At 49.0% G+C, this 21365-nt stretch overlaps 2 protein-coding genes and 1 long non-coding RNA gene across 8 annotated transcripts in view; 2 read left to right on the top strand and 1 right to left on the bottom strand.

Moving 5' to 3' along the window:
- The window catches only part of TNIK (TRAF2 and NCK interacting kinase), a 163859-nt gene extending 161631 nt beyond the window's left edge, over nucleotides 1-2228 (top strand). For all 6 annotated transcript variants that reach the window (XM_074878504.1, XM_074878503.1, XM_074878506.1 and 3 more), the window contains one exon: nucleotides 667-2228. In XM_074878504.1, the coding sequence (XP_074734605.1) occupies nucleotides 667-750 (84 nt within the window). In that variant the 3' untranslated portion in view covers nucleotides 751-2228. The remainder of the gene's footprint in view (nucleotides 1-666) is intronic.
- A 4938-nt stretch (nucleotides 2229-7166) lies between these two features.
- On the bottom strand, nucleotides 7167-10042 carry LOC141947416 (uncharacterized). The gene is made up of 2 exons (XR_012630110.1): nucleotides 9903-10042; nucleotides 7167-7282 (listed from the first exon to the last, which is right to left on the bottom strand). It is a non-coding gene; the product is annotated as an uncharacterized LOC141947416 (long non-coding RNA).
- Nucleotides 7939-20623, top strand: SLC2A2 (solute carrier family 2 member 2). The gene is made up of 11 exons (XM_074878507.1): nucleotides 7939-8457; nucleotides 9094-9189; nucleotides 9718-9992; nucleotides 10508-10632; nucleotides 11413-11528; nucleotides 12725-12887; nucleotides 13684-13871; nucleotides 14973-15077; nucleotides 16954-17055; nucleotides 17927-18130; nucleotides 18338-20623. Exons 1-11 carry the CDS (start codon nucleotides 8425-8427, stop codon nucleotides 18527-18529), a joined length of 1599 nt encoding a protein of 532 aa, XP_074734608.1. The 5' UTR covers nucleotides 7939-8424; the 3' UTR covers nucleotides 18530-20623.
- Nucleotides 20624-21365: the final 742 nt, after the last annotated feature.

Genomic DNA, 21365 nt, shown 5'->3' with positions numbered 1-21365 from the left:
CTTTCAATATTTGCAAATTGTAACTTATTTTTTAAGACTTCCATTGGGGTCAAATGCTGGTAGGTCCTGACAGAAGCACCAAAAATCGTGTTCTTCATCCAGAGTCCTGAGACGTTCCCGTGCTTTGAGCATACTGAAGGAAGGTAGTTTTCCTGAGCTTTACCTTCAGGTACGGCTGAAATACTAGGACTAAGTTTTCCGAAGGAAACCATTTCAAACTGAGGCAGATGTTGACCCAAATGGTTAATGTTTATCAAGATCCAAACCACTGACAGCAGTCTTATTAATATTGCATAATAAATGGTGCCCTGGCAGTAAAATGTGATAAACTTGGTATTTTTAAAGCGTTCCAAACCTTGCTCTCTTTGGTAGTGATAGCGAGGGAGATTTTATTACTGTGTTTACTAATAAGTGGTTAGATTTGATCTGAGTCTGGCGTGGGTTAGCTCTGGCCTCTGAGCTCCATGGAAAACTAAAAACCAGACAATGGGTCCGTGTAAAATTTCTGCTGTCAGCTGCAGAAAAGGAGCAGGGAGAGGGAGGTTTAGGCAGAGGAAACCACAGGGTGTGGGGCAGCTCCTGCTTTCCTCGCTCACCGAGACAATTAACAGCCCTTTTTTTATAATAATAAAAATTATTAATAAGGTTTTTCTTGCTTCCAAACAGGTATTTTTTGCATCGGTGAGATCCGGAGGAAGCAGCCAAGTGTTTTTCATGACCCTCAACAGAAACTCCATGATGAACTGGTAACAGAGGAGCACTTGGCACTCACCGCCATGGCATTATTTCTAATTTAAAGGACATTAAACACGTGGACTAACACTGTAGAGGCAGATGCGGAGGGCCCCGAAGAACACCGCTCCCCACGCTCCCGGGGCGGGGGCTGCGGGCAGGGATGGACTTTCGCGCTTGGACCCCCCGAGGTCTTCTGATTACGCTGTGTTATAGTGGGTTATGAGTTTTCCTTTATTTTATTTTATTTTATTTTTTTTAATTTTACTTTTTCTTTGTCCCCTACTTTGTAAGAACGGGGAAAGAAACAGTGTCAAAAAGTCTGTTTTTAATTCTGTCTGCCTGCTAGCATCAAATATATAGTATGTTGTAAAGTTACCAATTAAATCTGGTGAGAGACAGCACAATAAATGTACCTTTTATCTTTGTGATGAAGGCCATAACCATATAGCTGGGTAATCTGAGAAATCTTTTGCCTTCACCAACATTTACATGTTGCTTTTGGCAGCAACGGCTTAACGGATTTTTAAAGAAGAGAAAAAATAATAGGTTTTTTTCCCCTCTTTTGGGAAATGGATTTTAAGTGGCTAAACTACTAGCCTTAGACTAATAAAAATCAGCTACCATTTTTGTCAAGTCTGTCAATCCATATTTCTATATGGATCTTCACATAATGGTGTGTCTTGATAGGGACAGAGGTGCCATTTGTTGTTGCTCCGGAGGTGCCCGCCTGCCCCGGGGCTTGGCCGCGGGCGCCGAGATGGGGGGATCGGTGGAGGAGAGGACGGTGGAGCGGTCGGAGGAGCCCTGCACTCGCCCCCGAGGCGGGATTGCGGCCGCAGATGGCTCCCGGGATGCCGCGGGCGCTGGACCCCAATGCGGACCCCAATGCCAAAGCCGGCGCGAGCTGTGGGTGCTTGTCCCCCCCACCCCGAGCCTGGAGCTGGGCGCTGGCGTGCGGAGGCAGCCGGCGCGGGGACGGGGACCACGAAACAAGCTGCCTGTCCCCTGCGTTGCTGAATTGGGCTTGTAAAGAGCTTAAAAAAATATATATGTGTGTGGTTTCTTCGGCCAAGGGTCTGAATCTCTCTCGTTTTCCGCCCCCTCCGCTCCCTAGGAATTACCCAACATACAGTGAAAGAGAACATCTGTGCCGAACCGTGTGTGTGTGTTTAGTTCAGGTTGAATCGTGTCCTTATAAACTCTGCTCAGTTGATTTCCGTTTTCAGTGCGTATCTGGGGTTTTCTTTCTCAGTAGCTGCAAGCATGGCTGCCTGTGGTGTTGGGGTGTCGCATAACAAGGTCTGTGTTGCTGGTTTTAACCTACCTCGTTTCGTTTGGGGTTTGTTTTTTTGGTTTGTTTTGGTTTGTTTTTTTTTTTTTTTCCGTTCCGCTGTTGATCACAGCGCTGTTACCTCCAGCGACATATAGAGAGCTTAACTGGCAATCTTGGTGTACTCAGTAACGATGGCTTTATTAAAAAATGATTAAATCAACAGGACTTGGTCAAACTTGAATCTTTATGGAGGGCAAGAGGTGTTGCGGGGCGGCGGGGACGGGGCGGTAGGGCTGCATGGCAGCGGTACCCACACGGGCAGGGCGTCGTGGTTCGGTACCGGCAGGGATTGCCCGTGGTGGGACTCCCGCTGGGACGTGGTGTCCAGGGGTGCTTTGCGTGGGTGCCTTCCTCACCCACTGGGTGCCAGTGCCCCCTGCCCAGCGCCTGGCGAAGCGCCCTGCAAAGTGTCAGGATGACCGTAAGACCACAATACTGGAATTAAAACCCCACACAAGTCCCATCACGGACACTGATTGCCACCAGTTCTTTATATTTTCACTGTGGTTAAATTATAAATAAAACAAAGCCCAGAGGTTTTGATTATGTTGCAGACTGATAACTGGTTTGGGGCAGTTTTTGTCCCCCTTGCAGTGACGAATACACAGCTTTGGATGATTATTTTTATCGTGGGTTTTCGGGTACAGTGACGAAATAGAAGGGAATTGTTGTGTTTAAACATCAGGTAGTTTGTGAATGTATTTTTTAAAATCTTAGAGTCATTTGAAACAAAAATCATGAGAAACCAGTATTAATGCAGTTTTGTCTACAGAGTGTGTATATGGACATACCATAGAGCAAATGCATTTCTGGTGCCAACCACAATAAAACACAAGACTTCAACATTAAGCCATGCCTTTTATGTTTTGGTAAATAAAACCTGGGGTGTTAACCATTAGCAGATCATGGAGGTAAAGGGGCTTTTCAGGGCTCCGAGTCATGATGCTCTTTGCCTGGAGGGTCTCAGGAAAGCAGCGGTTCTGGGCAGGATGAGGTGGGGGGGAGACAGGGTGTGTTCCCTGCGATGCTGCCCAGCAGTGAGCAGCAGCTGAGGGATGTCTCAACGGACCATTACCACCTGAAAACTTCCACTGTTCTACAAAATCAACCTGTGATTATTATAAAGACATGCTTTTCCCTCCAAATATTCCTAGCTTTGATTTGTTTGTTTTCTGTTGTAAGCGAAATACACTTGTGGTTGATCAATGTTATCGGAAACTACTTAGTTTTACTGTTTGAAGAAATAAAACCTGGGGCTCCTTTTAAAACTCTGTTTCTGGGAGTTTTTACCCAGGAAAGGAAACTTAATTGTTCAGCTGAGCAGTGCTGCAGGGGGAAAAGGAGAAATAATATCTGTGCATGCAGGAGTCACTTGAGCCTGTTGCAGATTCAATTATTTACAGAGTTGCTGTGAAATATTGCATGAACTGCAGGGAGAGTCGCACCCTCCACAGTAAATGAAAGAAAAGCCCTGGGAGCTGGTGCGAGGCCGTGCTCGGCTGGTGGTTACCCCCAGCACGCTGCAGACGCTGGGGAGATGCTGGGTACCATTCCCAAGGCAAAGGATGCTCAGAGGTAAGGCTGTAGCAGCTACTTGTGAGAATTAAATGTTTCAAAGCTGTTTCAGAATGATTGTCCAATGACATTTTTCTTGTTGCGGGATGGTTTTGGGGTTGATCATATTACCTATTTTGGGACAGAAAGGGGATGTTCAAGGTGACTTTGACCCCAGCTCTCGAGCTGAGCTGGTTGCTGAAAATGGTTGAAGTTGTGCTGCAATTCCTTGTCTCAGCCTGAGCCCATGCAGGTCCGTTGCTGCTCATGCAACAATTTGCACCTTGACTCTACGTAATTGGGGCCAACATGAGCATCGCATAGGCCGGCAGCAAGCAGCAGCAGGGACTGGATCTGCCTGTTCCCAAAGGTGTGGGGCAGACCTCCCTGCCATGCTGTGCCTGTGCCCAGGGTGATAAGCCAGTTGCCTGGGGGCACAGCTCCTCTGAGGAGATCCAGTGGGGATGTTCTCAGCAGTAAGGATGCGGCTCAAGGTGTAGGATGCCTGTCGCAACCGCCGCATCCCTGCAGCAGCAGTTCAGTGCCCTGCGTAGTGCTGCAGAGCCACCGCTTCCCGACTTCACCATCATGACCTACTGCAGAAAAGGTTTGCAGGGTTTACTTCCCAATTTTTCTTGTCTGGGAGATGCTGCACCACCCAGAGCTGGGGAGGTGGGAAGGGCCCCATTAAACTCCCCTAATTTAATGCCACTAGTTTTTGCTGGAAGGGTACAACTGCTGTAAATGCACCAAATTCTTCTCTCAAATGTCAGGCTGAAGCCCCTATCCTGTGGGTGGCCCTAGTACTGCTGCCTGCCCATGCTGCTGTGCATATATAGAGAAAAAATGAATATACATTGTGTTCTTTTTGTGCCAGCTTGTGATGTGCCTCTCATCAGCCTGCTCTTACTTGGAGAGCCACAGCCCTATGGTCCGGATCTTCCTATTTTTTCCTTTTTGTTTCAGTTTGTTTTCTTTTGTTTTCTTTTGTTGTTTTTTTTTTTACCATCAAAGCTGCCTCTGAATGACCCAAATACAGTAAAATGGGTGTGCAAATTACCCCAGCTGCAGAGACAACCAGCTGTCCTTATGGAATCTTTAAATTCCTTTCACTGATGTGACAACATGGTTAATCGTTCAAAAGCAAAGCCCATTTTAACCCATTGCTTTTATCACCTACTACTAGATTTAGCAACACCATCAATTATACAACATATAGTAGACAATAAGCATGGCAATTCTGCATCATGGTAACATTACACATAGCTCTTACACTTCATTACTAAAATAAAGCATTAGCAATAATGCAAGCACTACAGTTTGCAAATAATACTGGAATGGAAACTTTTTTTTACTTAGTACATGTTGGTTTACTTTTTTTTTTTTTTTTTAAATAGAATGGTTTGAGTTGGAAGGGACCTTAAAGAACATCCAGTTCCACCCCCCTGCCCTGGGCAGGGACACCTTCCACTAGCCCAGGTTGCCCAAAGCCCCATCCAACCTGGCCTTGAACCCTTCCAGGGAGGGGACAGCCACAGCTTCTCTGGGCAACCTGTGCCAGGGCCTCACCACCCTCACAGGGAAGAATTTCTTCCTTTTATCTAGTTTAAATCTGCCCTCTGTCAGTTTAAAGCCATTACCCCTCATCCTATCCCTACCCCCCTGATCAAGAGTCCCTTCCCCCCTTTCCTGTACCCCCTTTAAGTACTGGAAGGCCGCTCTAAGGTCTCCCCAGAGCCTTCTCTTCTCCAGGCTGAACACCCCCAACTCTCTCAGCCTGTCCTCACAGGGGAGGTGCTCCAGCCCCCTGAGCATCTTTGTGGTAAATGATGTCTGTCGAGAAACATTAAGATTCATGCTACAAGGTGCCGTCATCCAGGGTAAGGGGCTGGGTGCTCTTTGGGATTCCTGGCATTTACCTATTTTGCACACTTGGGCGATGAGAAGATACAAGAGCAGTTTGGAGCAGCTTCTTGCTCAGAGTACTGGAGAAAAGCCACAAAACCCTATGGCACCGGCCAAAGCGCTAACTGGGGGTGCGGTGTGTGCTGCTGACCTGAAAATAGTGAAATTAGCATTTCTACAGCACTTTACCTGGGATGCCCTCAGTCTGGGGTCACCTGGACCCACAGCAGTGCTCAGCCACATGTGTGGCGACCCACGTTTGTTATCTGCATGTTTTACCTTTGCATCACACCACATTCCCTGAATAACTCTGGGATGAATTTATCTGGCTGAGCTGCTCTGTTTGCCCTGGCAAGGGAAGCCCCGTGTGTGCAAGGGGACAGTCTGCGCAAGGCAGCGTCTGAGCTGACCGAATGCTCTCATCACCTTCACGCATCCTTTTTTTTTTCTCAAATTATTCATCCTGGTGGAGTCGGGCCCAGTGCTCTAGCATGTAGGAATGTTGTGCTTCAGTTTTCCAAGCTAACAGTCAGGGTGTGATGCTCCCGATGGCCCCTTTGGGAAGCGACTGCAGTGGGAGGCAGATTTACGCAGTGACCTTTCCCATCTGTGAGCCTCAGGACCAGCTTCAAGCTAATCAGCACAGCCGCATCCAGACCCCTGCTCAGAAAAACACGGGGGCTTGAATCTGTTAGTGTCACTGAGAGATAAATATGTGCTTAAAGTGCCCGGGGCAAGGCTCTGGAGGAGCTGGGGGCTGTACACAAAGGTGAGGAAGCCCCAGGCACCAGCTCATGGCATCCAGCCGGGCAGGGAGGGTAAGAGGGGCCAGGAAGGGACGGGAGAGCCCTGGGACAACTTCGTGCCTTTTGCCATCAGATCCAGCTGAGGGAGGCTGGTGGCCATGGGGCTTCCAGCCTTTGGCATCCAAGGTTTCCATGGAAGTCACTGAGCCACTCCTGGGGAGGTAATTGAAGCTCATCCATGCTGCCCCATCGCTCCACACCCCCTCCCCAGGAAGCTGGATTAAGGGAGGGCTCTGCTCTGTAAGCAGCAGCGGGGAGGACGTGACAGGCTACAAGCCACAGAAAGGCCACTCTACTCTCTCCTTTGGGTATGTGGATGGCCTTCGTCCCCTCAAACTGCCTCCATGGGCTGGGAAGAGTAGGAGGGAAAAGCATCATCCTCCCTCAGCCAGGCACCCACGACGGGATGGGGATCCCGGAGGAGGACCTCAGTCCTGGCCAGGAGTTTCAAGTGCCTGAGGATTTCAGTTTGGGATTTTGGGTCAGGGCTCTCATTTGTTTTCTGATTCAAACTTGAGCAGCCTGTTAATTGTCTAATCCTGCCAGCCTCCTGCATGGAGGTATTTAACCACAATGCAAAGAAACGGTGCTTGTAAATGCCTGGGTATCCACACACAGCGAGCAAACAAATGTGACGAGCAAAGAAGGACAAATATTGGGGAAAACTTCAAAAAGCTCAGCCTCAGGGTCCTCCCCCTTGCAGCTACGCCAGCCCGAGAGTGGAATGCAGGTGCTGTGGGTGGAATCAACGCCTGCATTAATGCAATGGACTTTTCTCCTCCAGTTAAAGTTTTACTTTACTGGAGGAAACCAGTGCAAAGATTAGTGGTCTTAAGCTCATCTTTTATTTTTTTCTCTTCCTCTGTAGAAAGTACACTTTGTGCCCATGTGAAGCCCGGCTGACTGAAAGCATCATCCAACTTGGCTGCTGGACCCATCAGGGGTTTATCTGGAAGGTAATGGCATTAATCAGCATTAATCACCCTGTCGGCTGATTCAGACTTTGGCATGTCTGCTACCGATGCCACCATCCGCCCCGGCCCCGCAGCTCCTCTCGTTGACGACATCAAGGACAGCAAAGCCCGAGCCCGAGCGAGACCAGCTCAGACCAGCTTTTGCAGATGTGCAAAGTTCATGAGTACAGAGTGAGCCAAGCCAGAGGGCTGCGATATTTGGCAGCATCAGTAGTGTTTGATAGCATTGGCAATATTTGCTAGCATCAGCAATACTTGACAGAGCAGCAATCAGCTCGTGGTGCTGAAAGGCTCAGCGTTCACGCCGTTGTGGGCTTTTAAACGAAAACATACGTTATTATAATATTCTGGGTAATTCTGCTATATCTCCACATACACATACAGCTGTCTCCTCTGAATGCTCAGGCTGCATACGTACAGGCGTGTACTAGCATTACAGCTACATGTTGAGGGGGCTGTGTGCATGCAGGTATGTATATACCTATATATATATATAGAGAGAGACCTGTATACATTTGTATTTATATATGTTTGGCTGTGTATGTTATATACACACATAAATATATTTTAAAGCAGGTGCCAAGCACTATCTAAATAAAACACTCTTAGTCATTTTCTAGCTTCTCTGCTACATATGGTGGAAAGGTTTCTTCCTGATAATTCAGCAAGAGGTTTGTAATGTAGCACATAAACCCAGCACAGAAGCCAAGAAAGGTGTTGAACATCTCAAAATAGGCTGTAGCATGTTCCCAAGCCCCTGGCGTGTCACATCACAGACTGCTCAACTGAGGGACAGCCCCAGACCAGCCTTTCAACTGGATCATTTGAATTTCCCAGGTCCACTCCATGTCTTTGCGGGTCTCCCATTGTTTTGTTTGACCGCCTAAATAGGGGGATTGGTAGTGGCTGCTCTGTGCTGAGCGGTGGCCACATAGCACACGGGAGGCTTGGGTTTCTCATTAACTCCGGAGTTGATATAGTCCCATCTCTTGGAGCACCAGCCAGTTTTGCTGCCTCCATCCCAGCCCTGCTCTCCCTCCTTCCTCCCCAAGCTCCCACCTCACTCCACAGCCCAGGACAGTGACCGCTCCCAGGAGGACAGCGGAGGAGCTGTGGGATGGACAAGAAAAGCAAAATGCAAACAGAGAAGGTAACCATGGCTTGGTGGTATTTTTGCACTAGAATTTCTGCAGGAGCCCAGCACTGAGCAATGGCATTTATTGCTTGCCCAGACCAAAACCAACCAAAAAAATCCCCTCCCCTAATTAATTGCTCTTTGATGTCTGCATACTGAGCGCAGGAGAAAAGGGGAAAAGGGATTATCTTTTATTTTTAAGAGCTCCGTCAGCTCATCGGATAATTTTAACCATGATGGAAGGGAAGAATACTTGAAACAGCACTGCTGAAAAACACCATTTTGGTCATTTTTTCCTCGCTGTTCTGCTTCAGCAGCGGTGCTGCCCGTTCGCTGAGGATGGGGCAGGGCACGTTGCTGCTGCTGCCTGCACTGCCGTACCGGGCAGAGCTCCCGCTCGCACCGGGGCGAGGGCGGGCAGCGCAGAAGGGAGAACACCAGCACAGATTGTTCTTTGCGAGGCAACGCCGCTCTGCCCTGGGGGCCTGATCCTGCCCATCCTCAGGGGCTTTCCCTTCTTCTTTGGAGCCAGCCAAAGCACCTGTGCTGCTGCAGCAGCATCCCTGGGTGCCGCTGGGCTGGGGTGCAGCCCCCCAGCTTTGGGCAGGGCTAGGACAGTGGGGTGAGGCTGTTCTCTTCTTCCTCCCCCAGCACCTCACGGGAACACTGGTCCTCTCCGTCTTCACCGCGGTGCTGGGCTTTTTCCAGTACGGCTACAGCCTGGGTGTCATTAACGCCCCCCAGAAGGTAAGTCAAGCCCCCCCCAGCTGTGCACGGCCAAGGGACAAGGGCTTCAGGGCAGCCAGGGCTGGTTTGTCCCTCTCAGAAGCCCTCAGGAGAGCTCTGTCCCTTCCCCAGGTGCTATCTCCTGCAGTACAAAGCCCCCATGATAAGGCAGCGGGGTGAGAAAATGGCGAGGACCCCCCCCCCCCCGCTGCCACCCCTCAGGGAAAGGAGCGGGGCTCTGCACGTCCGTGTGCCGTCCCCACTGCAATGTGGTCCGTGCCCAGACCAAGGGGTGGCTCCTCTCCATGGGTGCCAAATCCAGACACCACACTCACCCCATCCTCAGGAGGTGGCATTGGATGGTGGGGGGATGCTCCGCAACTGCCCTCACCCTCCCCACTGGGGGTCTGGGTGTTGGGGACCCCAAGATTTCACCCCTGCAAAGCCTGTGATGAAAAGCTTTTCCTGGAGCAGAAAAAAACCCAGAACAGGGGTTGGGGGTGGTTATAGATCTGATCTGATGGCGTTTTTCCTCTTTGCCCGCCACAGGTGATAGAAGCCCACTACGGGCGCGTGCTGGGCATCGCCCCACTAGACAGACATGCCACCAACGCCTCCGGGGAGGATGGCACCGTCCCTGTCCCTGGCACGGAGCCCTGGGGTGGCACCGAGGGCACGCTTGCACCCCCAGCCGACAGCGGCGAGGACCCCGCCACCTCCCCGCACATCCTCACCATGTACTGGTCCCTCTCCGTCTCCGTGTTCGCCGTTGGTGGCATGGTCTCCTCCTTCACCGTAGGGTGGATCGGCGACCAGCTGGGGAGGTGAGAGGACCTTACGTGCTTGTGACTTGCGTGCCACAGCCTGAGCCTTTTCGTTTGATTTTTCCCCTAGAATTGTTTTCTCCCTGTAGAAATACAATTTGTGTCATTTTCTTTAATTTAATGAAAAAACCCCCCAACTCAAACCTCCAAAATACTGTTCCAACCATCACAGAGGTCTGGCTTGTTAAAATCCTCAATTATAAATCAGATATTTTATTGTAACTTTCAGCACTTCAGACAAGCAGCTGATGAGCAGCCTTGATTAACTTCCAGATTCCCCCTTTTCTCCCCATGACAAAAGGGAGAGGAGGGCATCTGAGAGGCATTTGCACAGGATGTATAATCTACTTCTAGCTACTCTGATTGCACTCCTGCCCGATATTTTTCAGTGCCTATGATCATTAATTTTTCCCTGTAGTGCTGATTAAGTCACTTAATAGCTCTGATCGTATGTCGCGATGGCTGCTTTGGCTGAGAGAGGTGCCAGAAGCAGCTGTGCTGCTGCTGCCTTGCAGGGTGAAAGCCATGCTGGTGGTGAACGTCCTCTCCATCGCTGGGAACCTCCTCATGGGGCTGGCGAAATTTGGGCCATCTCACATGCTCATCATCGCCGGGAGAGCCGTCACGGGGCTGTACTGTGGTAAGTCCAGGCAGGGTCAAGCATTGCAAACCGGCCCCCTGGAGGGGTGCTGGGTGCTCCAGGGCTGCAGTTAAGAGTTTCCTATATTTTTTAATATTTTTTTTTTAGTTCAGAAAGGGTTTCACAGGTGGGAGTTTCCCTCTTCTACTTATGTCTGTCTTTCTTGATCCAGGATCTTTTCTAGAAGTGTTTGGGTTGGCTCTATCATGAAAGCAGTTTATTTTACATATCCCAGAAAGGAATGAGTTCCTCCTCTATATCTCAAGGCTCGATCTTGGTGGTGGCTGTTGTAACAGTACGTTATTAGCCATGCTGTTTAAGAGGTTCCCTAGACAACAGTAATATCTAACAGATAGCACAGGAGCACTGTACGTAGTGACGATAAGATAGTAAGCAAATAATATGGAATTACATTAGAATTAGCTTAGAAAAAACAGCTCATTATCACTGTTACTGGTTTGTAAATACAATACGCCGCTCTGAAGGTTCAAGGCAAGTTTTAAGAAAGCTCTTTGCTCTGTGATAACTTTTCCCAGTAGATGATCTCTGCTCCATGCTTGTATATGTGTGTTCAAGTGTAAAGGCTTTCCAGCCTGGGGCTCTGAATCCAGGGATATCCGAGCACCTTTGCAGAGTGCAGGTGGTTCCGAGGCAGGCATGAGGGACTTGGTGGGATGCAGCACACAGGTTCCCCATCCTCCTTTCCCATTTGGGAAGCGGTTTCTGCTGGTTGCTGAGCTGTGGTCTAGAAGAGGTGACGCCTGCATGTGCTCGGTGTAGGGCTCTCCTCCGGACTCGTGCCCATGTACGTCAGTGAGGTGTCGCCCACGGCCCTTCGAGGAGCACTGGGGACGTTGCATCAACTTGCTATCGTCACGGGTATCCTCATCAGCCAGGTAAGAAGGAAAGCACATAAGTCCAGAGAGGGTATTTCAGAGATTAGGGATAGCCCAGTGATATGTTGGGGTGTCACTCACCATTCCACCCCAAAACTGAAGGAGAGTGCAAAGCAATCTGCTCTAATGGGGTTAAACTCCTACCTTGAGTCAGAGGTGTCTTAACAAAGATGACTTCTCACGAAATAAGAAGTACTTCTGCAAACAATTTCTCCCCTCCCCTAGGAAGTTTTTGTAAGCATCTCGTCAGAGTCAGGCTGGATCCTGAACATGAGATCCCTGATATTCAGGTACCCAAAAATGGCTTCATCAGAGAAGTAGGGAACCCAACGTCCCCGTCAGCATTGCCCACTGTGGCAGGAGTCCCAGCTATGTGACAGATGGGCACATAAATGTACCAAGAACCAACACATCCAGAAAAACTTAATGTAACCACAAAGTTCATCTAATCTGATTTAGCTGAAGCCTATGGATAGACCATGGGGGGAAAAAGCTCACAAGGTAGATCCTGCTGGCTTTACTGGCTGTGTGAATACAAAAAATGCTTTGCAATTTATGGAAGGAAAAAGGTTTCAAGTACTCACAACACCTCTGCAGCACCTTTTTCAAGGCCATAATCACACACTGAAGCAAAGCTCTAGTTAACTTAGTTTCTGAGCCTCACGCAGCGCTGCGGCCCCAGTGCTCAGACTGTGGTGGTTAGTGGCTGGGCAGCCGGGGCATCTCGCGCCATGTGAACCTCCATCCACACTCTGCCTCTTTGTGGGGTTGTTTAGGACACACGTGCCCATAGAAGCCCATACCCTAAAAACCCAGAAGAAGGTCTGGAGAAAACATTTCATCAGCATGCCTGGATTTGCTGAGCTGTTTATGCAGTGGTTCTGGCCAGACACAGGTCTCCTGCTGGTGGCACATCCCAAGGAGGACCAAGTCACCCCAGGGTGGGGAACAGGCTTGCAGAGGTTTGTCCCACAGCACCCGTAAGCCAAAGTGTCACTCATGATGTTTTACACCATCTGTTCATTCCCTCCTTGTAAACGTGCATCATAACTAAAGAAATCAAATTGTTAGAACTGAAAATTGGTATTTACTCCTATTTTTCTTCCAGGTGGTCACTTCGAAATGCCATAGTGGTCAATTGCTTTCTTTTTCTAGGGTGCAAAATAAGCCATTCACACGTGCTCTAATTATTCCAGGTCCTTGGACTAGACTTTCTCCTGGGCAACGATGAGATGTGGCCCCTGCTCCTCGGTCTGTCTGGTGTGGCTGCTCTCCTGCAGTTCTTCCTGCTCTTACTGTGCCCTGAGAGCCCCCGATACCTTTACATCAAACTGGGGAAGGTAGAGGAAGCTAAAAAAAGTAAGAAAGACACACATTCTGGGTTTGTCTGGAGTTGTTTTTGCACTATACATAGTATTAAACACAGAAGGGAAAGCCCAGCTGAGGGCTCACACGTGTAACTGGGTGTAGTTGCTCCATCCCACACAGCACATTTGCAGGTGGGATTTTGGACACTGTCTAAGATGTGCTTGGTTCTATGTCGCTGTGGGTGGTGTGAGCCTCAGTGTGTTACTCCTTTCCATCAGAGAGCTCGCATCTAGCAGATGCCACCCCCAAAACCCTCATTCAGTTGGAAGAGTTTACAACCAGGTGTAAAAATGGTATCTTCTGGGGAACAGCTCATCTCTCTGTCCTCACTGCTATTTGAAACTACACAGCAAATCCACAGCGGTTACTGCAACCACTTACACACCTTCCAGCGTGGCCCTCCTAAGCTGGTTCCAGCTGTATTCAAGGAGTAAAAGCAATCAGTAGTAGGACACAGCTAAAATTGAGATAAGAAGCTCTGAGCTGCTGAAGTATGAATTATCTCTGGACCAGAAACTACTGAGATATGTTTGCATGGGACTAGTAAGCACTGTTGAGGGATGGGGCTTGAGTGTGGTGTCTCAGCATTCACAGAACTGATGTGCTGCTCCTTCTTGCCAAGCAGACACACTTTTGGGGCTTGATGTGCCACAGGAGTCCTCAGAGCAAGAGGACACCACTGTCCATGTGCTTGGCTTACCCTGAATTTTGGCTAGAGAGATTTTTGTCCTTACTCTACCCCTTATCTACCACTGAAAATAAAATGGCAATCTTTTTTTTCCTTAAGGTTTGAAAAGGCTCAGAGGAAACTGTGACCCGATGAAAGAGATAGCTGAGATGGAAAAGGAAAAGCAAGAAGCTGCTAGTGAAAAGAAAGTCTCCATAAGGCAGCTTTTCACCTCATCGAAGTACAGGCAGGCTGTCATCGTGGCGCTGATGGTGCAGATATCTCAGCAGTTCTCAGGAATCAATGCGGTGAGTCTCCCACCTTTAAAGAAACCCACACTGAGCACGAAAAGGCAATGCTGGCTCTGCCCAAGCCATGTAGGGTTTGAAGCCATGAAGACACGGCTTTCCCGTGGCTGCGGTAGGCTCCTTGGCCACTGCCATCAGCGCCAAAGGCAGACCTCACCACCGAGCCGGGCTGCAGGAGGGCAGGAGGGGAGAAGGGTGCAAGGGAGTTCAGCACAAAACCAGCTGGCACAGCAGATCCATGCTGAGCTCTCCTGTGGCCCTCCTCATACCTGAGTTTGTCAGCAGTTTGCTCTCTTTAATGACTACCTGCTCATCCCAGGAACCACAGAATCACTGTCTTCTAGCTATTTTTAGTTAAACAGTTTTTGCAACACCTCCTGGGATACCAGAAATCACCATTTTACACCCAGGAGCGTGAAGCTTACTTCTCAAAACTAGCTAAGACTCAAATTTTTTAAAATCTGGTGGTAACTTTACAAAAGTTGAGGCCTCTGTCCCACCGACTTTCAAAACTCTGTGAACATTTCCGCATCAGAAGGCAAAGCAGCACGCAGGGATGCCCAGCCTTGTGGGGCTGAGTCGGGGATGAGCACCCCACGGAGCCCAGCTGCCCCGGCTCAAGGCCATGCCCAGCCCCATCCACCAGCCACAGGGTCAGCCACCCATTTACCTCCAGCCCTTAACTTACACCTGATAGGAATTGCCTTATTCTTGGACAGAATGGAGAAATTTGAGTCATTCCAATGTAGCGAGAATATTTTAAAATTCATGTAAAAGTCGGTCATATTAAGGCATTTGGCTCCAGTGCTCAGTGCTGGACATCTGGCTTTCAAGATTAAACATGGGACTACATGGAAGAAATCAGTTTTAAATGTGCAAATGCAGTAGCTCAGGAGGGAAATTTCAATGGGATTTTTAACTCACTCAGGCTCCTTTGAAAGTTTCAGCTTTAATTATTATAACAAGCCATTAAAAGTTGAAAAACTAATTATAATTAAATTACTTCACATCTCAGCCAAGCAAGTGCAACTCTTCCCTCAAGAGAACAAAAAGTTCCACCAGCCCTGTTGCTTAATCCTTCATCCTAATGTATTTTGATAGATCTTTTACTACTCTACAAACATTTTCGAGAGAGCTGGAGTTGACCAACCAGTTTACGCAACCATTGGCGTTGGAGTGGTGAACACAGTCTTCACTGTTATCTCAGTAAGTAAATATTTCTGCCCCCCAGACTAAAAAAACATGTAAGCTACAGTGTGGTTTTGAAACATGATTTTATCCTGGAGCTGGGGCTGGGATTTGCAGTTTTGCAGGGCTGACCCTACACCCCTCAGAGGAAAAATTGTTCCCTTGGCAAGTCTTGTTTGAAAAATCAAGCCTTGAAATATGGTCCGTTGCTATCAAACAGCACTGCTAAATGCTTCATGAGTAAAAACTGTGTCACCGTGTTCAGGGAAGCTCTGGTAGCCCCAAAGATAACAGTTGCCTTTGAGACTGAAATTCTGCAGATCCTATTCCCCTCAGCAGCAGGCAGGGGATTGGGGTTGCGATGGGGAAGCCAGCAGCTCTCAATCTCCCTCTTACCTGTTATCTTTCAAATTGTTTTCTGTATGTACATAGCACCTGCACAAGTGATATCCCGAGGCTATTCCACAGTAATAAAAGTAATCTAGCACCTATCCTCATCCTATCTATGCAGGGCTCTGCAGCAATAAAAGGATAGTTCCATTTTCACAGCCTTTCCCTTCATTTGTCTCTCTCCTGAGAGTATTAACACAATTCCTATCAGCAGGCAATTATTTTTTTTAATGTGGCCATTAATATAAGATCAGGAAATGCCAAGCCCATTTCCCTCACATCTCTAGAGAGACTTAGGGAGCAAAGGACTTTTACCCACCACAAAGCAGGACTAGCTGCAAGGTAGAAATACACAGCCTTAAGAGATCTTAGTCCAGCGAGAATGAGATAGATCGGAGGTCGTGGGGTGAACATGCTTTAGAGGAGGTCCATCACAGGTCCTGTACAGAGGCAAAAACATGATGTTTATTGTGAAATGAGGCATGGAGGCATGCGGCTGGAAGAGGTCTTTCCCCAGCTTGGAGGGTCTTCTACAGTTCGATCTCCATGCCAGGGCTGTTGTACTTGCAGCCTGGGGCATTTGCTTTTTGCTTCTTTTGGCCATGAGCACTTAAAAATTACCTGCATTTGTCAATAAATGACAGACCCTGATCAAAAGGCAGAAGCACTGACAGCCGGGTGGACCTTGGCAAGGGGAGAAGGGATTGCAGAGGCTCGCCTTCTGTAACTTCACAAGTTAGCAGGATGAACTGCCTCCAGCAAAAGAGATGGTCTCTTGGAAGCATAAATCACTGTAATGGCAGGAAGGGCTGAGCTGATGGCCAAAGGTGTGCTTTCGAGCAGAGGGGAAGGAGCAGGCAGCCTCAGAGGCTCATCCACAGTATCTTAGGGCAGGCCAGATGCACTGTGCTCTGGAGTTACCTACATCTCCCCATTGGGTGAAGTGACTGGTACAGACTTAGATGTCAAAAGTTGGGTTAGACGACTGGAGTTCACCAAGACGAGTTGAGAAGGAGCAAACTAAGCCTTGTGGCTGCCAGGGAAGCAAAAGGAGTTGGGGAGCAATTGGAGGAAAAATCCTGATGCCAGTTGCTACACAACTATCCCTATCCTAGGACAGGCAAGGTGCAATGACCCATGATGTGACATGAATCATGCTACATTTTGAAGGCTGCTTCCAAACTAATGCAGACCCAGTAAGTTTATTCTTCCTGAAAAAAAAAAAAAAAAAAAAAAGAGAGGAAAAAAGTCCATAGTCAGTAATACACATGTAGGAGTGGTGGGAAGTCCTGAGAGCTTGGAAATGCATGAGCTGTGAATATATGTGGTTTTGCTTTGCCCTTGGCAGGGTGGTGGCTCAGTCTGATACTTGGAAACCAGCATATAGATCTCTACCATGAGGGCTAAAAGAGCAGGAGTGTGGTGTGGTAGTGATAGTGGTTGATCAACCTGATCAAACCTCCTGAGAGTGCTGGAGACTGAGCTGCTGCACATGTTTCTACAGGTCTTTCTGGTGGAGAAGGCGGGCAGGCGGTCCCTGTTCCTGGCTGGTTTGATGGGCATGTTAATAAGTGCCGTGGCCATGACAGTTGGACTTGTGCTCCTGGTAAGGATTTCTCTCTGGTTTTATTCCATGGTTTGCAAACCAGAGAAATCAAATCACCCTTTAAAATGAATGGTTTGCATTTTCATCTCAAAGAAGTTCAGAAAACATTTGTCCTTAGAAGGCACAGTTCAAAGTGGCCACAGCTGGAGCCATCTCTGGTTACAGCAGTGCCTGAGGTTGTTGCGCTCTTCGACCCCTGAGAAACCCCAATGCTGCTAGAAAGGATGTGTGTGTGTCCCATTCCCTCCCTGAGCCCACTGCCAACCTCAGCTCCTTACACAGCGACTGAGCTATTCCCACAGCATAATTCCATGCCTGCTAAGAAATCCCAGTGCATACCTCGACGTGCAAACAGTGTGTGCCCTAAACCCTCAACCTGCATCTCCATGGCTTGGTGTAGCATTTTGTCATTAAAAAAAGAGATAAATTATTCCTTCTGACACCCAGGAGAGGAGTCAGACTGTGAGACATGGGGCAGAACAGGCAGAGGATGGAACCAGCCCCCACCAAAGTCAGTTCAAACCACTGTTGCAAGCCCCTGTCAAGATGTAAAACCAAATAAAGGGTGGGCTCCTTTACTGAACACCCTGGTTATTAAAGACAACACCATTTTTCCTCTTCCTGGCCATACTGCAGGCACGGAGAGGGCTTGAAGGTACAGCTGAGCTGATAGCTGTGAGCTCCAACATCCCTCTGGCACCACACACCCAGTCAGCACCCGGCACAAGAGTTTAGAGCTTTAATTATTCATGCCTAGTCCCCACCTGTCTGAATAGAAAGAAATGTCTTTAAAAGAAGCCTAATTAAAGTAATTAGTGATCATTAATGAGAGTCGTGTTGGGACTGTAACACCGAGCACGCCCTCTTGCAGAGCCAGTTTGCCTGGATGAGCTATGTCAGCATGGTCGCGATTTTCCTCTTTGTCATCTTCTTTGAAGTCGGGCCCGGGCCCATCCCCTGGTTTATCGTAGCTGAACTGTTCAGCCAAGGCCCGCGCCCCGCCGCCATCGCCATCGCCGGCTTCTGCAACTGGGCCTGCAACTTCATTGTGGGAATGTGTTTCCAGTACATAGCGGTAAGAAATCTCTCTAAAACTGTATGATTCAATAAGTGGCATGACCCTGCTGCTGGGCTCCCGAAGCAGCACCAGTGGGACGTGGACATGCCTCCAGATCTCCATCCCCAAGGCCCACTGGGCACCTTAGCCACCCAGGGTAGGAAGGGGAAGCCATCCCTGCAGTGCTGATAGTGGTGTCTCCTGTTCTCACTTCCCCCACTGCAGGATCTGTGTGGCCCATACGTGTTCGTGATCTTTGCGGCTCTGCTTCTGGTCTTCTTTCTGTTTGCATACTTCAAAGTACCAGAGACAAAAGGAAAGTCCTTTGAGGAGATCGCAGCTGTATTCCGCCGCAAGAAGCTCCCGGTCAAAACCATGACTGAGCTGGAAGACCTGCGAGGCAGTGAGGAGGCATAGACATCGCCACGCACCCAGAAAGGAGGGACTGACCACAGACCTCCTTCAGGCACCTCTGGAAGAACGTTGGGCAAAAGTCTCATTTCACAAAAACCTTGTAGCCAAACCCATTGGATGCCTTCTGGCTGCTGTGGCTCACTCCTCCAAGCCACAGATGCTAACCTGGCATATTACTCTGAAATACTCGGTACAGCTGGGCTGCAGGAAGAGCCAGGGAAAGGACAGGAGGAATACATTACATGTGTGTCTCCATGCCCCACTGGAAGAGCCTGGTGGAACAATGATCTTACTAGTTGGCAAAGCATTACGTTGAGCAGGGTCATCACTCAGCTGGAATGAAGGAAAGAGGGGTCTGCTGGTGCTGTAGCTTCATGTTTTCATCTTTTTGTCCCATGCTTGCTGCTTCCTTCTGCTGAGTGATCTGATGCCTTGAGAAACCAACTGCTAGTGCAGTTGTGTCACCAGCACACAGCACTGATCGCCCAAGGTGCTAAGGAAAACGGACTGAGCAGACTCCCCCTTATTCTTGCCTGTGCAAAGGAAGAAGGTGGATCCCACCTGAAATGGTTGGGATGCACCTCGCTTGCTTTGCTATCCGTGCATTATGGAAGTGCTGTTCAATTGCATACAGATTTCTCAAGTCACAACGTTTCTTAGAAGCTCAGAAACTCTGGCTGAGCTGATGTGCATTTGTTTTCTTTTGTTTCAGCCGACTATTTACCACCTCTTTCCTCCTAGAAAGCCTCTCCTCCCTCCCTTATCCCTGCTGCAGCACAAGACACGGCATGTCATTGACCACACAACGGGCCTGGGCACTCCCGGCCCCTGGATCAGGAGACACAAGTCCTGCTGCCATCCCTCCCATGCTGTGACCACTGCCAGGTCACCTCCCCTCGCTGTGCCTCCTTCCCCACCCTCTGCACCCGCCTTCCCTTCTTTTTGTACAATGCTTAGAGCCACAGCCTGCAGCTTCAGCCGAGGCCTTGGGCTGCCCGTACCATAACAATCAATGATAACCCAAAGGGGAAATGGGTATTGCAGCATTAACTGGAAGGTGCCCCCCGATCCGACCCCCACTTTGTACCACTTAGGGCTTTGCTGGATGTGCTTCAGCCCAGATAGTGTGCAAGCAGGAGGTTGTGTTGTTTCTATAGCCTTATTTGTGCTTGTTTTGCTTCTTTATAAGATACTTTCATGTGACAAAATCAAACTGCAAGGATTTTTCTTCCCTTTGGGGGGATATGTTGGAATCATTGCAAAAGCCTGCTCTCTGTTTGCTTGACTTTTAAGATTTGTATGTTCCTTTTTGTGATATCAGGCTACTTTCTAGCAACTTCCTCGGGATAGAAACCCGTTATTTATTTAGAGATGAAACACCAGCATTGCTCGGTCACTGCGAGCTCATCGCAACTGCCAGTGAAGCAGTGACTGTAATGTAACAGAAGATCAAGCATAATGAAGAGCATGAGAATAGCTGGGCCGAGGAGGATCACAGGCTGCTGCTATGGGTTTGATTTTAGGGAAGGTTCATGCTCCTTTCCACGTGCCTGAACTTCTTTCCTTCGTAGACTTTACTTTCTTGGTATTAAGACTCTAAAGCAAATTCTGGTCGCTTCCAAGTGACTAGAAGTGTAGCCACGAGGTCCACTGGGACAAGCGCCTGGCCCCAGCACGTGCGCTGAAGCAATAAGGTTGCACCAAAGGCTTTCCTGGAGTGACTGCTGGGATTTAGCGAGAGGAGAACTGGGTCAGTGCTGTCATGTGTTACAGCGATGGGAGACCTGGGACTGACACAGGGCATGCAGGGTGTGTGGAAACCAGAGCTCAGGCTGCAGTGCACAGGAGAGAGCAGCAGAGCTGGGGCACGGGCTCCGGGCAGACCTGTCAGCCTGTGTGCTGCAAACAGGTCTCCCCAGGTGAGACCAGCTGAGGTGGCAGGCTCAGAAGTTCTCCGTGGTGTCTACTGCAGTTAGTTAAATGTTATAATGGATCGTCTGAATGTAAAAAAAAAAGAAAAAAAAAAAAAAAAGAGATGGGTTCTTGCTTTCAGCAATGTTATCTATGTCTGTTACATAAAAGTGACAATGAACAACATCCACGGCATGTGTTGGCTTGCGCTGTTGGGGTTTTTTTCCCTCTGTACATCTCAGACATATGTCCAACTCCAGATGGGAGATATTTTCCTGGCAGGGCATGTTTGCTCCATGGGTGGCAATTGCTGTGCAAGCCCTCAGCTAAATCCCTTTGAAATGGCTGGTCCAGAGGTGAGACTGCAGGGTTGGGAGGCAGCCCTGCAGCTGGTGGGAGCTGGCTCTGCGTGGGGATGAACCCTCACTGGAGGTGTGCCAGCGTCTAATCCCAGCTGTCCCCAGTTCCCACCTGTAAACACCCACTGTGAAGCACACCTCTACTTGCATGGATGCTGGTGCAGCTTGAAACGTGGTGCTGGGGCCTCTCTAGGCACAACAGGCAGGAGGAGCATTTGGGGAGAGATGGAGTTCAAAGCAGATTTGCCCCTGCTTGGAGGGCAGAGCCGGGCTGGGTTCCCTCCTGGAATGGGAGGATGGAACAGCAGAGGCAGGGTGGAAGGGAGGGTGCTGGCACTGGGGTCCCAGATGTCCCCGCTCGGTCCCTGTGAGCTGGCCAGTCCGTACATACAGAACTGCTCGAGCCACACAACCGTCATACAGGTGGTTTAACATGAGAAAGGCTGTCCAAAACTGCTTCACTAAACTTCTGCTGAGCTTTGTCCTCATAATGCCTGAGGGGCCTCAGTCAGTGACCCTGTCAGTAACTCAGCAGTGAGGGGTCATTTATTTAGCAATATTCTAAGCAG

Source organism: Strix uralensis, chromosome 9 (assembly GCF_047716275.1).
Source record: "Strix uralensis isolate ZFMK-TIS-50842 chromosome 9, bStrUra1, whole genome shotgun sequence".
NCBI lineage: Eukaryota > Metazoa > Chordata > Aves > Strigiformes > Strigidae > Strix > Strix uralensis.
This window is presented reverse-complemented; position numbering and strand designations above follow the sequence as displayed.